A 16,665-nucleotide genomic window follows, 5' to 3' on the forward strand; every position below is an offset into this window, starting at 1 on the left:
CGGAATCTTTGGCTGAGGACAAAAGACCTTTTGGAATCTCTGGTTGCACATATTTAGCATTGAGTGAATTACCCCATTAATGAAGTGCGTGCATTATTATTTTTCTGTTCAGTGTTCATTCATTTGCACTTGTGTGCAAAATTAAATTTTATGTTCATCTGCCCATGTACAGGGAAATCAGCAAACTTCAAACTTGTGATGCCAAATAACGGGCAATAAGAGTTTCATTATCTTCCTGGCCACATTTGGATAACATAATTCCACAGATATAGCAAAAAACCGGACTCTTGGCGTCTCGATTTTTTAGACATTTCTTAAACAACCATCGCAGTAGAAGTGAGGCATCCACAAAAAGGAGGTAATTTTCATAATGCACTTGCAATTTATTTTGTTAACAGCAATGATCTGACATCGTGGTAATTGTGGAAAAACCATCTCGAGGGAATAACAGTGTTACCAACTGTGAGCTCAGACTTGGAGCATTTGTGCTGCAGAGGAGCTGCTGTCAATCAATCCAGGGTCCGCCCACTGACGGCAACGCGGTTCCGCTCGCCACTGTTGTACAAAATGGCGAAGATTGCCAAGACGCATGAAGGTAATGGGAGATCATTTAGGGGTCTATTGATCAGATTTTTTTTGCGGCGAGTCAGAGTTATAAGAATGTTTCTGTAAGCATGTTTGCGATTTTTCATATAGCGAGTAGAGATTTGGGGTGGAGGAATGTGGCCGCCGCAGTTTGCTGTGTGGTGGTTCGAATGGGTCAGGAAATGGCGTCGCTCTGAGAGCGCAAATGGGGCCGAGGGAGAGGCCTGGACCCCAAGCGCTCCTCGACACTCACATAGCACTGACTAGTCTACAAGATGGGCGTATTTAAACAGAAGAATCCTCACCACGCGACGTTAATGGGCTCTCAGTGGCTGAGTTTTGTGGAGGTTTGATTCAGGCGGGGATACGCAGTTGGCCTGAGGCCTTGTCAATAACAACTATCCACCAACGCCGTCAGCATCAAAAGCGAGCGGCTCTTTGCATCTCTGCAGAGTTGCTGGATTTAATGTTGAGATTATTGGAAAAGTAGATTAGATTTCAACCCAATCATCCCGAATTGTTTTAAATCGCCACTCACGTGTTTTACTAGTGAGTGGTCTTGAGTGCCATTCTTAAAAGTATCAAAAAATCATAGCATCAAAACTTTGGAGTCAAGCACACAACGAGGCAGCCTATTTTGACATTCATTTGTCTTACTCTTAAGCTTCGTGAACGGTTTGCAAAGGCTAGATTGCTGTACACTGCATTTTTCTGCCACATCACTGTTGCTGCAATGAGGGAGCTTATACAAGTACCTAGAGTTCTGCCCCTATTTGACAAATTGCTAATGTTTTCAAAGCATAAATGATGGGTGTCAACACACTCAAAACATTAAAATAAAACTTTGTTTATAATGACATTTGGTCCCTTCAACACATAACTCAAGAAGAGTGTTCAGCCTAATTGTTGTCTTGTATCACTGTGAGCCGTAAGTGATATAAGAACAGAAAGTACTGAAAATTCTCAGGTCTGGCAGCATATGTGGAGAGAGAAACAGTTAATGTTTTCCGTTAAATATGACTTCAGAATTGGATAGTTATTCTCTGATCTATGAAATACATGTGAGGTTGCATCTCATTCAGTTGTTTAGATTAATAGGGGTTAACATAAGATAGAGACAATAATGGAGTTCTTTAATACAACTTTTAAGTATATCAGTTACTTGCAAAATCTAATTTGAAATGTCACTATCTTGTTTGGATTAAAGGTTGAATGAATGATCATAAATAAATGATGTTTGAAAATTGGTGAATTTTCTGGTTTTAAGTGAAGGTGATGCTTGATATGATTGGAACCTACAGTTTATATCAGACACATTTTTGTTTTGTTAAGGCATCAGTGATTCTCGATACTTTAAAAATCTGTATTCATGAGAATCATACCTGTTTGAAGTACTATTATCCTGCATTTCATTGCAGCATAATTCACACCTGATTTCTTTTTTAGCAGTTTTATTTTTGAGTATGCCTTAATACTACCATAGTTTTAATGATGAATTACTACCTTGATTGTGGGCATGACAGTTTCTGAGAGTTAATTTTTTTTGAGACGTTTTCAGCTCACAAATCTTGATTAACAAATAATACTTGAGTAGTAAAGTTCCCCAGTGATAGAAATGTTTTACTATGTAACTACCAAAATAAACAATATTAATTTCTTAATGTGTATTAAAATGTAAATTCTGGTCCTTTTTTCTGTCAGATCTAAATCAGGTGCATTGACAATAGATTTTACCTTTTCCATTTCTACATCAGCAACCCTAACTACTTATCTCACCGAGCATACTAATTGCTACCGAATAATTAATATCAATAATTAACAAGACTCTCCACCCTATAAATGAAGGGGAAAAGCCTCATAATAATTACGATGAATTGCATTCAACGGCATGTCAAGGATCAAAAAACAGTGTTACAAGTATTACTTTTATACAGGGTGCCCCACTGCAAGCTATTTTATCCTCTTCTATCTTTTCTCCCTTTTATTTACACTGTCACATAGTATTTTTAGTGCACTTTTAGAGGCTTTGGATTTGTGACATATACTATGGTTTCACTTAATCATTTAAAATGCAAAACATTAATTCCAACTGCTGTGCAGTAAGATTATATTTACATTCGTTTTGACATCTCCAACTTTTCCCACCTTGGTTTTTTATATTGCAGATTTGTCAATTCAGTTGATGACTTCCCCATCTGTATTTTATGCTGTACTTGACTGTCCCCAAATTCTGTGTATATACAATTTACCTCAAATTTGTCCTCAACTCTGACCTTCAAAGGATTTTTAAATTTTACACTATTATTACCCTCAAATCTTAGCTTGATTTGGGACCAATACTTGTTTTGTTCAGTTTGATGACAAAGAGTAATATTGGAATATAGGATTACATAGGGTATACAGCACAGAAACAGACCATTCAGTCCAACCAGTCCATGCTGGTTTTTATGCAGCACTTGAACCTCCTCCCATCTTTCCACACATAAATCTATCATAACCCACTGTTCCATTTTCCCTTTTATTCTGGTTTAGCTTCCCCTTGGATTCATTTATATTATTTGCTTCAAGGGGAGGTGATATCATAGTGATATTGTTGCTGGACTAGTAATCCAGAGACTCTCGGTAATGCTCTGGGGAATCCCGCCACGGCAGATGATGGAATTTGAATTCAATAAAAAATCTGGAATTAAAAGTCTAATGATGACCATGAAACCATTGTTGATTGTTGTAAAAACCCACCTGGTTCACTAATGTCGTTTAGGGAAGGAAATCGGCTGTCCTTACCTGGTCTGGCCTAAATGTGACTCCAGACCCACAGCAATGTGGTTGACTCTTAAATGCCCTCTGGACAAGGGCAATTAGGGATGGGCAATAAATGCTGGCCTAGCCAGTGATGCTCACATCCCATGAATGAATAAAAAAAACACTTCCAATGGTAGCAAGTTCCACTTTCTCACCACTCTAGGTAAAGAAGTTTCTTCTGAATTACCTATTGGATTTCCTGGTGTCTACCTTTTGTTCATGGCCTCTACTTATGCTCTTCCCCTGAAGAGGAAACATTCTCTCCACATTCATTCTGTCAAAATCTTTCATTTTTAAAGACCTCCATTAGGTGACCCTTCAGCCTTCCTTTTTCAAGAGAGAAGAGACTTTGAGTTTTTTTCAGCTTTGATGTTGGTCCAACTGGCAGTTGTTCATGTATGAACTGGACATTGAGTCAGTAGGAGAATCAGTACTAATCATTCTAATTAATTGGACTAAATATGAAGGGTCAAATAATTTTTCTTTCACAGATTCTTCTATAATTCATAACAGTCTGCTTTTTGTGATGTGAGCTAGTGCCTGTTTTGGATTTCTGTTCATTCGGGGAATGTGGGTGTTATTGGCAAAGCCAGCATTTTTGCCCCATCCGTAATTGCCCATGAGAATGAGGTGGTGATGATCCACCTTTTTGAACCACTGCAGTCTCTGTGATGAAGGCGCATCCACAGTGCCATTAGTTAGAGTGTTCCAGGATTTTAACTCTGCAACAACAAAAGGTATGGTAATATGGTGTGTTTGACTTGGAGCTGGTGGTGTTTTCATGTGCCTACTGCCCTTTTAGGCAGTGGAGGTTGTGGGTTTAGAAGGGGCTATGGAAGGAGCTTTGGTAAGTTGCTGCAGCACATCTTGTAGATTGTGCTGTTTACAGCTATGGTGCGCTGGTGGAAGAGAGTGTGAATGTTTACGGTGGTGGATGGGGTGCTAATTAAGTGAGCTGCTGTGTCCTTAATGCTGTCGAGCTTCTTGAGAATTGTTGGAGTTGCGTTCATCCAGGCAATTGGAGAGTATCCCATCACACTTCTGACTTGTGCCATGCAGCTGGTAGAAAGACTTTGGGATGACGGGAGGTGAATCACTTACTATTGCAGCTGCAGTATTTATGTGGCTGGTCCAGTTAAGTTTCTGATCAGTGGTGATTACCCTGGATGTTGATGGTGAGGAATTCAGAGATGGTAAAGTTGTTAAATGTCAAAGGTAGTGGTTAGAATCTCTCAAGTTGGAGATGGTCATTACTCAGTACTTGTGTGATGTGAATGTTACTTGTTACTTAGCAGCTCAAGCCTGAATATTGTCCAGGTCTTGCTGCATGTGGACATGATCTGCTTTGTGTTGTGTTGCAGATAGAATTGAATGTTGTATCAATAATCAGCAAACATCCCCCCTTCTGACCTTGTGATGGAGGGATGGTTATTGATAAAGCAGCTGAAGATGGTTGGGCCTGGAACACTGCCCTTAGGAACTCCTGCCATGCTTCCTGGGGCCAGAGATAATTGGCCTTTAACCACTATAAACATAGAAACGTAGAAAGGTTTACCGCACAGGAGGAGACCATCTGGCTCATCTTGTCCATGCCGTCTGAAAATGCGAGGTGGCCGAATCCCACCTTGCAGCCCATGGTCCATAATCCCTGTAGGTTTTGGCACCTCAAATGCTATCCAAGCGTTTTTTAAATGTGATTAGGGTTTCTGCCTCCACCACCATTTCAGGCAGTGAGTTCCAGAGCCCTATCACCCAATGGATGAAAAAAATTGCTCCTCAACTCCCCTTCTAATCCTTCTACCAATAACTTTAAATGTATGTTCCCTGGTTATTGATCTCTCTGCTAACAGAAATAGACCCTTAGTATCCACTTTATCTAGGCCCTTTGATTTTCTTTATGCTGGGTATGATTCGAGACAGTGGAGAGTTTCCTCCCTGATTTCCATTGACCTCTAATTTGCTAGGGCATTTTTGTGCTGCAGTTGGTCAAATTCTGCCTTGTTGTCAAGGCCAGTCACTCTCACCTTTTGTTCCTGTTTAAGCCAAGGCTGTACTAGGGTCTGGATCGAGTGACCCTGGCAGAGTCCAGCTGGGTTTCTGTGAGCAGGTTATTTAAAAAAAGAAAGACTCACATTTATATAGCACTTTCAGGACCAACGGACCATGGGACATCCAAAAGAGCTTTACATGCAGTGAAGTATTTTTGAAATGTAGTCACTGTTGTAGTGTAGGAAATGCAGCAACCAATTTATGCACAGCAAGCTCCCACAAGCAACAATGTAATAATGATCCAATAATTTGTTTTTGCGATGTTGATTAATAAATATTGGCCAGCACCCCAGATAATTCCCATGTTGTTCTCTGAAATATTGCCATGGGTACTTTTATATACATATGAGACAGCAGCCAGGACCTCAGTTTAACACCTCAGCTGAAAAACTGCCAACTCCGCACTTCCTCAGTTCTGCGCTGGAGTGTCAGCCTTGATTTTTGTGCTAAGTTCTGGGGTGGGACTTGAACTTACAATTTTCTGACTCAGGCAAGTGTGCTAAAAACTGAGCCATGACTGCACCTAAATACAGCAAAGGCTACGAATCCAGACAACATCATCAATCTAGTGCTAAAGACTTGCACTCCGGATCCAGCCGTGCTCCTAGCCTAGCTGTTGCAGTACAGCTACAACAGTGGCATCTTCCCAAAATAGAAAATTGCCCGGGTATGTCATAGAGTTCTACAACACAGAAAAAGGCCCATCGAGTCTGCGCCGTTCAAAAAAGGACCTAACCTAACCCCATTTTCCAGCACTAGGCCCATAGACTTGTATGCCATGGCATCACAAGTGCACATCCAAATACTACTAAAATGTTATGAGGATTTCTGCCTCTACCATCTTTTAAGGCAGTGAGTTCAAGATTCCCACCATCCTCTGAGTGAAAAAAATCTTCCTCATATCCCCTCTAAACCTCCTGCCCCTTACCTTAAATCTGTGCCCCCTGGTTATTGATCCCTCCACCAAGGGGAAAAGTTCCTTCCTGTCTACCCTATTTATCCCCCTCATAATTTTATACACCTCAATCATGTCCCCCCTCAATCTCCTCTGCTCCAGGGAAAATAACCCCAGTCTACCTAATCTCTCCTCATAACTAAAACTCTCCAGCCCAGGCAACATCATGGTAAATCTACTCTGCACTCTCTCTAGTGTAATCACATCCTTCCTATAATGTGGATTCCAGAACTGCACGCAATACTCTAGCTGTGGCCTAACCAACGTTTTATACAGTTCCAGCATAATCTCCCCGCTCTTATATTCTATGCCTCAGCTAATAAAGGCAAGAATCCCATATGCTTTCTTAACCACCTTATCTACCTGTACCGCTACCTTAAGGGACCGGTGGACATATATACCAAGGTCCCTCTGATCCTTGGTACTTCACAGGGTCCTACTATTCATCGTGTATTCCCGTGCCTTGTTTGTCCTGCCCAAGTGCATCACCTCACACTTATCTGGATTAAATTCCATTTGCCACTGATCAGCCCATCTGACCAGCCCATCTATATCCTCCTGTAATCTAAGGCTCCTCTCTATTTATCACCCCACCAATTTTCGTGTCATCCGCGAACTTACTGATCAGCCCTCCTACATTCAAGCCTAAACCGTTTATATATACCACAAACAGCAAGGGACCCAACACTGATCCCTGTGAAACCCCACTGGACACAGGCATCCAGTCACAAAAACACCTTTCAACCATCACCCTCTGCTTCCTGCCACTCAGCCAATTCTGGATTCAATTAGCCAAATTGCCTTGGATCCCTTGGGCTCTTATCTTCGTTATCAGCCTCTCATGTGGGACCTTATTAAAACCCTTGCCGAAGTCCGAGTAGACTACGTCAAATGCATTGCCCCCATCTACACACCTGGTCACCTCTTCAAAAAGTTCAATCAAATTGGTCAGACATGACCTCCCCTTAACAAAACCATGCTGACTGTCCTTGATTAATTCCTGCCTCTCCAAGTGTAGATTAATTCTGTCCCTCAGAATTGCTCCCAATAGTTTCCCCACCACTGAGGTTAGACTGACTGGCATGTAGTTCCCTGGTTTATCCCTTCCTCCCTTCTTGAATAACGGTACCTCATTGGCTGCCCTCCAGTCCTCTGGCACCTCTACTGTGGCCAGAGAGGTTTTGAAAATTATTACCAGCGCCCCTGCTATCTCCCCCCCTTGCCTCTCTCAACAGCCTGGGGTACATTTCATCCGGGCCTGGAGATTTATCTACTTTTAAGCCTGCCAGCACACTGAACCTCCTCCCTTTCTATGCTAATTTCTTTAATTATATTACAGTCCTACTGCCTGATTTCCATACCCACGTCGTCCCTCTCACTTGTGAACACTGACACAAAGTATTCATTTAGAACCCTACCTATGTCTTCTGGCTCCAAACACAGATTACCACAATGGTCCTTAATGGGCCCTACTCTTTCCCTAGTTATCCTCTTACTTTTAATGTACTAACATTTAAAATAACTTTGGATTTTCCTTTATTTTACCTGGCAATGATTTTTCATGCCCCCTTTTTGCTCTCCTGATTTCCTTTTTAAGTTCCTCCCTCCACATTCTATACTCCTCTCGGGCTTCCGCTGTTTTGAGCCCTTGGTATCTGCCATAGGTTTCCCTTTTTCTCTTCATCCAATCCTGTATATTCCTCGACATCCAGGGTTCCCTGGATTTGTTGGTCCCACCCTTTATTTTTACGGGAATATGTTGGCCCTGTACTCTCCATATTTCCATCTTGAATGAGTCCCACATCTTATTAAAATCGGCCTTCCCCCAGTTTAGAACTCTGATTTCTGGCCCAACCTTGCCCTTTTCCATAACAACCTTGAATCTAATGGAGTTATGATCACTATTTGCAAAATGCTCCCCCACTGATACATCTGCCACTTGCCTGGCTTCATTCCCTAAAATTAAGCCCAGGACCTATTGTAGGACCTTCTACATACTGTCTTAAGAAGCTCTCCTGGAACGCTTTTCAAGAATTCTGCTCCCTCTAAACCTATCACACTATGACTAACCCAGTTAATGTTGGGTAAGTTCAAATCCCCCACTATTACTACCCTATTATTTTTACACTTCTCTGAAATTTGCCTCCATATCTGCTCTTCTATTTCTCTCTGACTGTTTGGGAGGCCTATAGTACACGCCCAGCAATGTGATTGTTTCTTTTTTGTTTTTCAGTTCTACCCATATGGCTTCATTTGAGGAGCCTTCTAAGATGTCATCCCTCCTTACTGCTGTAATTGATTCCTTGATCAATATTGCGATACCCCCTCTTTTACCTCCTTCCTTGTCTCTCCTGAAGAAGACCCTATACCCTGGAATATTGAGCTGCCAATCCTGCCCCTCTCAACCATGTCTCTGTGACAGCAATGACATCATACTTCAGTGTGTTAATTTGTGTCCTCAACTCATCTGCCTTATTTGTCAAACTTCTTGCATTAAAATAAATACCATCCAACCTTGCCAAACTTCCTTGTGCCTTAACTGGCCTATAATTTCTGCGCCTTCCAGACTCACTTGCTCTCTCTCCTAATTTTGGCTGTGCATCTCCCCCTGCTGAGCCTCCTCTCAGGATCCCATACCCCTGCCAAGTTAGTTTAAACCCTCCCCAACAGCACTAGCAAACCTCCCTGTGAGGATGTTGGTCCCAATCCGGTTCAGGCGCAACCCATCCGCCTTGTACAGGTCCCAATGTCCCAGAAATCTAAAGCCCTCCCTCCTGCAACATCTCTCCAGCCACTCATTCATCTGGACTCACCCCCTATTTCTTTACTTACTAGCGCGTGGCACCGGAAGTAATCCAGAGATTACTACCTTTGAGGTCCTGTTTTTTAATCTGCTTCCTAGCTCCCTCAATTCTGCTTGCAGGACCTCATCCCTCTTTCTACCCATGTGGTTGGTACCAATATGTACCACAGTCTCTGTCTGTTTGCCCTCCCCCTTTAGAATGCCCTGCAGCTGGTCAGTGACATCCTTGACCCTGGCACCAGGGAGACAACATACCATCCTGGAGTCGCGTCTACGGCCGTGACTCAACAAACAAACGCTTGTCTGTTCGTTCCCCTTACTATTGAGCCTCCTACCAATATTGCTTTTCCCCTCTTTTTCCTCCCCCATTGTACAGCTGAGCCACTCACAGTGCTATGAGCGTGGCTGCACTCCCCAGAGGAACCGTCACTCTCACCGCTTTCCAACACAGAAAAATGGTTGTCGAGCGAGATGCACCCTGGGGATTTCCTGACTACCTGCCTGACACCTTTCTTCTGACTGATGGTCACCCATTCCCCCTCTGTCTGCACTTCCGTAAGCTGTGGAGTGACCACGTCCAAAAACGCGCTGTCCACGAAACTCTCAGCCTCGCGAATGCACCTCAGTGCCTCCAGCTGGTGGCACTTCCTGCACACGTGGTCGGTCAGAGCGCAAGGAGTGTCTAGGACTTCCCACATGTTGCAGGTGAAATATAACATGGGACTAAGTTGGAAAACAAAACCTTTACTTTAAGTTAAATACAGTTTTTTTAAAAAGGTAAATTATTTATGTACTTTAAGTAAAAACTAGAACTCTTACCTTTCCTTAGCTTGATCTGTTTTAAACTGGAGAAAAACACTCACCCACTACTCACCAATCAGCTCTCACCTTTATGCTGATGTCACTTTTTGAAGTTTCCCCATGCTCACGCTGGTTCTGACTTCTCCACCGCTCTCTCGCGCTGTCTTGTGACGTCACTCTTGTTATTTTCAACAAGAACTGACAGCAAGACACTCTTCCTGTCCACAAAAAGCAGGACATATCCAATCCAGCCAATTACCATCCCATCAATCTATTCTCAATCACAGGCAAACTGATGGAAGGTATTGTCAACAATGCTATCAAGTGACACATACGCACCAATGAGTCCTGTGAGTCACAAGGTTCGGGTTCAAGTCCCACTCCAGGGCTTTAGCACAAAAATCAAGGTCTGATAACCCAGTGCTGTCCTGAAGGAGTACTTCACTGTCAGAGGTGCCGCCTTTCAGATTACACCATCTGCCTCCTTGGGTGCTATATAAAAGGCAAGTCTTTTTTTTTTACCCAGTGCTCTCAGTCATTTCTTGATTTCACATGGAATGAATCAAATTGGCTGAAGACTGGCATCTGTGCTGAAAGAGATCCCAGGAGGAGGTCGAGATGGATTATCCACTCGGCACTTCTGGCTGAAGATGATTGCAAACACTTGCCTTTTCCACCCACCTGCTGAACTTTGTCATGATTGATGATGAGGATATTCATGGAAAGTCCTCTTCCTGTTAGTTGTTTCACTGTCTACCACCATTCGTGAATTGATGTGGTGGAGCTGCAAAGCTTTGATCTGGCTTGTTGGATGTGGGATTGCTTAGCTAGTCTATATAGTCGATCCCTTTTAGAACTGTGGTAGTGCCACACGACACGAAGGAGTGTGTTCTCCTTGTGAAGGCGGGAGTTCGTCAACAGCAAAGAACTTTACGGTAGTCACTTGTACCGCTGCCATCATGGACAGATACATCTGCAACAGGTAGATTGGTGAGGATGAGGGCAAGTTGGGATTTCCCTTGTGTTGTTTCTCTCACCTCCTACTGCAGACCCAGTCTGATACCTATTGTCTTTCAGGACTCGGCCCGCTTAGGCAGTAGTGGTGCTACCGAGCTATGTTTGGTAATGGACAATGAAGCCCCCACCCAGGGTGCATTCTGTGCCCTTGCTACCTTTAATGCATCTTCAAAGTGGTGCACAACATGAGAGCGCTCAGATTTGTTAGCAGAAGAAGGGCAGTAAGTGGTAATGAACAGAAAGTGTCCTTGCCTATGTCTGATTGCCATGAGACTTTGAGGTCCGGACTCAGTGTTGAGGATTCCAACGGCTTAATGGCTGTGTACTACAGTGCCACTGTCTCTGGCAGGTCTGTCCTGCTGGTGGGACAGACTGTACCCAGGAATGGTGATGAAGGAATCCGGAACATTGTCTAAAAGGTATAATTCTGTGAATGACTATGTCACGCTGTGGCTTGACTAGCCTTTGGGACAATTCTCCACATTTTGGTGGAAGTCTCCAGGTGTCAGTGAGGATTTTACAGGCCGTGAGCCTTTGTTGCAAGGATGAGAAATTTATGCCATTTGGTGAATTTCCAACTTTTCAAGAAAGGAATTCTTCCCTTGGAAATGATTTTCCGATCTCCGTCTTTCTGTACCTCGATCTTGTGCTTTCGACCAATCCCTGGAGTACGGGCAGCCCAGGCACAATTCATGAACTCCAGAGTGAGAATAGACCAGAAAACAATCGCAGCTCACGCCCAGACCTGACTCCCAACTGTCGCCATTCAACATCGTGCCAGCTTGGACCTGGCTACCATCACTTATCCTACCGGGAGGGCATGCTCTGCTGCTGGCTGCTTGATGGAGCTGCAGACTCTGGCAAGTGTGGTGGATGGTGGAGAGGGAGGAGGGAACAGCTGACCATACAACAGCTGACCTCTTGTTGTAGTGAATCGCAGCTGTTTTTCAGTCACAATGCCCTGGACATCAAGGGGCGCGGCTGAATATTGCTGTAAAGCTGTTGGAAAGGCCAGGCTGCCGAGTGAGTGGGAAGGGAGGAGGGTTGGGGAAGAGGGGTGCTGAGTGGAGGCAACGGGGTTGGGAAGAAGGGCTGCTGAGTGAGTGGGGATGGAGGTTAGGAATAGAGGCTGCTGAGTGAGTGAGTGGGGGAGGGGTTTGGGAAGAGGGACTGGTGTGGGTCGGGGGGAAGGGTGGTTGGGATGAGCAGCAGCTGAGTAAGTGGGGGGGGGGCAGGAGTTTGGATTGAGGGGTTGGTGTTTGTCTGTGGGGGAGGGTGATTGGAAAGGGGCTGATTATAATGTGTGTGTTGGGGGTTGGGTGGAGGTAGAGGGGCTTCATTGAGTGTTCTGTCACTAGGAAATATGGAGAGCTTGGCTGAAACCTTCAAGAGTATGTAAAATAATGTTTTTACAAAGTACTTTAAAAAACAGACTTTCATTTTTATATGATGTATTATTATATTTTGAACTTTAATATGCAAACTTTACAGACTGAATGTTATGCTGCTGCTTAATTGTTTTTGCTGGCATCTGGGGTTACCTTAATTTTGAAGAGTTTTTATTTTCGTTCATGGGATGTGGGCTTCACTGGCAAGGCTGTTATTTGTTGCCTATCCCTAATTGCCCTTGAGAAGGTTGTTGTGAGTAAAAGTGGGGTCACGCTGGAAAATAGTTTACGAAGCACTGCAGTAGTCCTTTGCTTTGCTTCTCATGTACATAATCCAGCAAGGTCATATTCTGTTGTTAGCATGGACTTCATTCTGAATTACATGCACAAACTGCATTGAATGCTGAAATACTGAGGTCACTTTGGTGATTTTATACAAATGCATTGGTCCACGTTCTTGACCATAATAGAAAATAAGCAAGGGGAAAACTAATATTTCTTCCCACTTGAAGTCTAATAATTCTGCCTATTTGAATTAGCTTAGAAGTATTTGCATTTCACTACAGATCATAAAAAGTGTTACAGTTACACAATTTTCAGACATTTTTGTCTTCACCTACAAATTTTCAGACCTTGTTGCCTTTGGCCACTCACCCCTGCTTGTCATGTCCACTGCTTAGATTGATGCTGGATGGCCCTATGCCTGGTTGAGGACAGCAGATTACCTTCCCTAAAGGACATCAATGAACTAGATGGGGTTTTTGGTGACAATCTGGCAATTTCATCATTACCTTCACTAATACTTTTTATTGCAGGTGTATTCAATTAACAATTTAAATTCCCCCTGCTGCCATGGTGGGATTTAAGCTCATGTCTCTGGATAATTTGTCCAGGTCTCTGGATTGCCAGTCTAGTAACATCACTATGCTATAATTCTTGCCACCTTTGTATGTATGGTAAGTTTGATTGACTGGAGCTATCAAAGTTCACTCGACAAGTATAAAATGGTGTTCTACACTTGGGTTTGTAATTATTTTCATAAATAGCTTGTGTGGAGAGACCCTAGATTGAACACTCGCATCCCTGTGGAGTCGGCTTTGGAGGTCGGGGGAGGTATGGCTTCACCATCATGTGTCAGATCAACCCCATGTCATCTTGCCCCGTCTGCAATCACTTTTCCAGAGGTTGGCTTCTAGTGACAGTGGCAGGTAGCCAAGTGAGGCTCTTAAAAAGGCAGTAGAGCCCTCTTTTTTGATCTTGCAGATTTTACATGCAGAGGACATGACTTCGTAGTGGGAGGTTGGAGGCTCAGCAATAGCAAATGGAAAGATTGCCGTATTTCCATATTGCAGCCTTGCCATTGAGTTCTTAAATAGCGGAAACTGATGTCTATATGCATATTATTTTATAGCCGCTCCACACACACGAATGGCAGCCGCGATGCCTCCCTGCCGCTCCATTGATTCAGCCATGCCAGCCTTCATTGTAAAGAGCTGCAATTATTGTGCTCTCGCCTCGGGAACTCATCCATCTTCACTAATTAGATAGCAATGTGGAGACATCCTGTTAATTGGCTGCTTCCTGTAAAATTAGGCCATCGGACAAACATCTGAAGTGTAAATGTGTGGGGTTGAGACCCAAAAATGATTCCCAACGCCCAAAGGAAAATTCAGCCCCAATGTATTTTCCATGGACAAGTACAAAAGTGTCAGTGGACCTACATAAATTATTGATTCACTCAAGTTGTAACTACTTTTGATTTTTTTTTTCCTTTTCCAAAGATATTGAGGCACAGATCAGAGAAATCCAGAACAAGAAGGCAGCTCTTGCTGTAGAAGGTGATGCCGATGGAGTTGGTCTTGATTCAACTGGTTACTATGATCAGGAGATCTATGGTGGAAGTGACAGCAGATTTGCAGGATATATGACATCAATTCCTGCAAATGAACAAGAAGAGGTGAATAATTTTGCTTAAAATACCTATATTCAGTTACAATCTATTGTATTAACATTGTTGTTCAATCACAATTCGTTTCCAGACCTTTTTAAAATTGTATTCACTGAAATAATTTACTAGTTGAAGTGCTATTTATGAAAATTGGAAACAGATAGTGTGAGGCATGCCATCTTAATTGATATCCCGAAATTTTAATTTTTTCCAGAAAAAAACAGAAAATAGTCTTCTAATTATTTGGTGGTCTGATGGACCACTTGGAGTGATTTTTTCACTCTTTGGTTTACTGTCAAGCTTGAATTGGGACATACTATATGGGTTAATGCTTAATGGAATTTAACAAAAAGGTATTTGGGCACCTTCAGTTTGTTTGCTTTGCTGAATGATAAACCGTGATCAAATGACAAGGTGGGACTGTATCCTGACCTGACAGTAGGAATTGGTGAAGAATAGTAATTTTATTCAGCCCATGTTTTAAATACAATTTTAAATAGTTATCATAGCTGTTCTCCAGAACAATCCAAAATAAAACCCACTCTATTATTCTTCCTACCAACCTTTTATAACTATAACTTGGGCAGTATTTAAACTTTCTAAGATATTTTGCAACCAACTTTGCAAGTATTTTGATCCTTGGCAGAATCCTGGATATTAGCAATATCTCTCAGATGAAGTTGACATTGTGGAGATATGATAACCAACTGTTCCTTGCACCCAATTGTGCAAAAGATTCTGTTTTTAAGGAGGAATAAGAGCAAAACAAAGCTAAACAAATGCTTTTTTGTTTAAAAGCTGAAATAAAAGGAAAATGGATTCATCATCAGAAAAGGAGTATTTTACTTTACTATATTATGTATGTTTGCTTTCATAGGATGATGATGACTATTCGTCTCCAAGTTTGCTTGGTCAGAAGAAGCCTGGATATCATGCACCAGTGGCATTACTGAATGATATACCACAGTCAAATGAGCAGGTAAAATTGTGTTCCACTCAATTTTTTGTGCTTATTGACCATTTCTTTAGTGCTGGACTGAGAAGCAAAAACTTCCTTTGCTTCCACTTGGTAGAAATTCTTTTCAATATTTAAATTCTGTGTAGATTGGCAGATATGCAAACCTGTCTACCATAAACCTGCAAATGGAATGGGCAATAGATGTCATTCTTTTTCAGCGATGCCCATAAAGAAAAAAAAGGTTTTATTTTCATCTTTTTTGGAAGTTCAGCCTCTCATGATGAGAAAATTTCCATTCAGGCAAGATTGCTCAAATCATTTACAAATATATCGTTCTTTATAAAACTGTTGGGACTATTTGCATTTCAGATACTTGGTTTCTTTATGAGCAGAATATTTCTATACGACCTTTGATATATTTTTCAGTAAATAAACGGGCTGTGAAAAATGGTAATTTGAGCCAGCGTATTAGATAAAATTTAAGATTTTGTAAGTTTACTGCTTAATTTAGTTATTTACACCTTTTTTTACTTTGTATTTTTAGTATGATCCATTTGCTGAACATCGACCGCAGCGAATTGCGGAACGGGAAGATGAGTACAAAGCACGTAGGAGACAGATGATTATTTCCCCCGAACGCCATGATCCGTTTGCAGATGGTAATTTTTTCAGATTGTGCTGCTCTTCAACGAGGGTGTATAACAGTTCAGCCCTTGAACTTTATTTACTATGCTTATTTTACAGTTTGAACTATTTAAAGCATCTTATTTTGAGAACTTGTTAAAATTAGATTAAATTATTAAAGGCACTTCAAATCTTGCATATCAGTATGCACAAATGCATGTGGGTATGCAACATGTGAAGGGTTACTTTTACCTGTGTTTTGTTGTCTACACAGCAGGCTGTTGAATCAGTATAATTGAAAAGTTAAATACTTAAAATGTGTTCGGGAGTGTATGCCCATTGCCTTCCACGTTAAATTCATGAGACTTTTGTCTTAAAGGAGACTTGTTGGCTAAATTTTTTGTTCTTTTATGGAATGAAAGATTGCTCATGGGGACTAGTGATAAGTTATTTTTTTCTGGAAGAATATAATATTTGTAAACCATACAAGAACAGCACTTTCAGCCCTGGTCTTTTGTGGAAGGCTGTGGTACATGTACAAAAATAATTACCTGAAAGATTAACTTTGAAACAAAAGGCCTTTCCAAATATATACTGAGGTTTGCTGGCCCACCAAACAAGCCATCTCCCATGGAACACCTTGCAAATGGAAATTATTAAATTGATTTTACCCTGCCCCGTTCATTCGGTCTACCAGTACTGATGAGATCAATTTCATACGGGTTCTTGTATTCA

At 42.0% G+C, this 16,665-nt stretch overlaps 1 protein-coding gene across 1 annotated transcript in view; it reads left to right on the forward strand.

Annotated features, from left to right (window-relative positions):
* Positions 1 to 403: 403 nt before the first annotated feature.
* Positions 404 to 16,665, forward strand: part of sf3b1 (splicing factor 3b, subunit 1) — a 53,013-nt gene continuing 36,751 nt past the window's right edge. The window contains exons 1-4 of the mRNA XM_078551820.1: positions 404 to 595; positions 14,182 to 14,357; positions 15,226 to 15,327; positions 15,851 to 15,965. Coding sequence (XP_078407946.1) covers positions 568 to 595; positions 14,182 to 14,357; positions 15,226 to 15,327; positions 15,851 to 15,965 — 421 coding nt within the window. The 5' untranslated portion in view covers positions 404 to 567. The remainder of the gene's footprint in view (positions 596 to 14,181; positions 14,358 to 15,225; positions 15,328 to 15,850; positions 15,966 to 16,665) is intronic.

Source organism: Cetorhinus maximus, chromosome 11 (genome assembly GCF_964194155.1).
Source record: "Cetorhinus maximus chromosome 11, sCetMax3.hap1.1, whole genome shotgun sequence".
Taxonomy (NCBI): domain Eukaryota; kingdom Metazoa; phylum Chordata; class Chondrichthyes; order Lamniformes; family Cetorhinidae; genus Cetorhinus; species Cetorhinus maximus.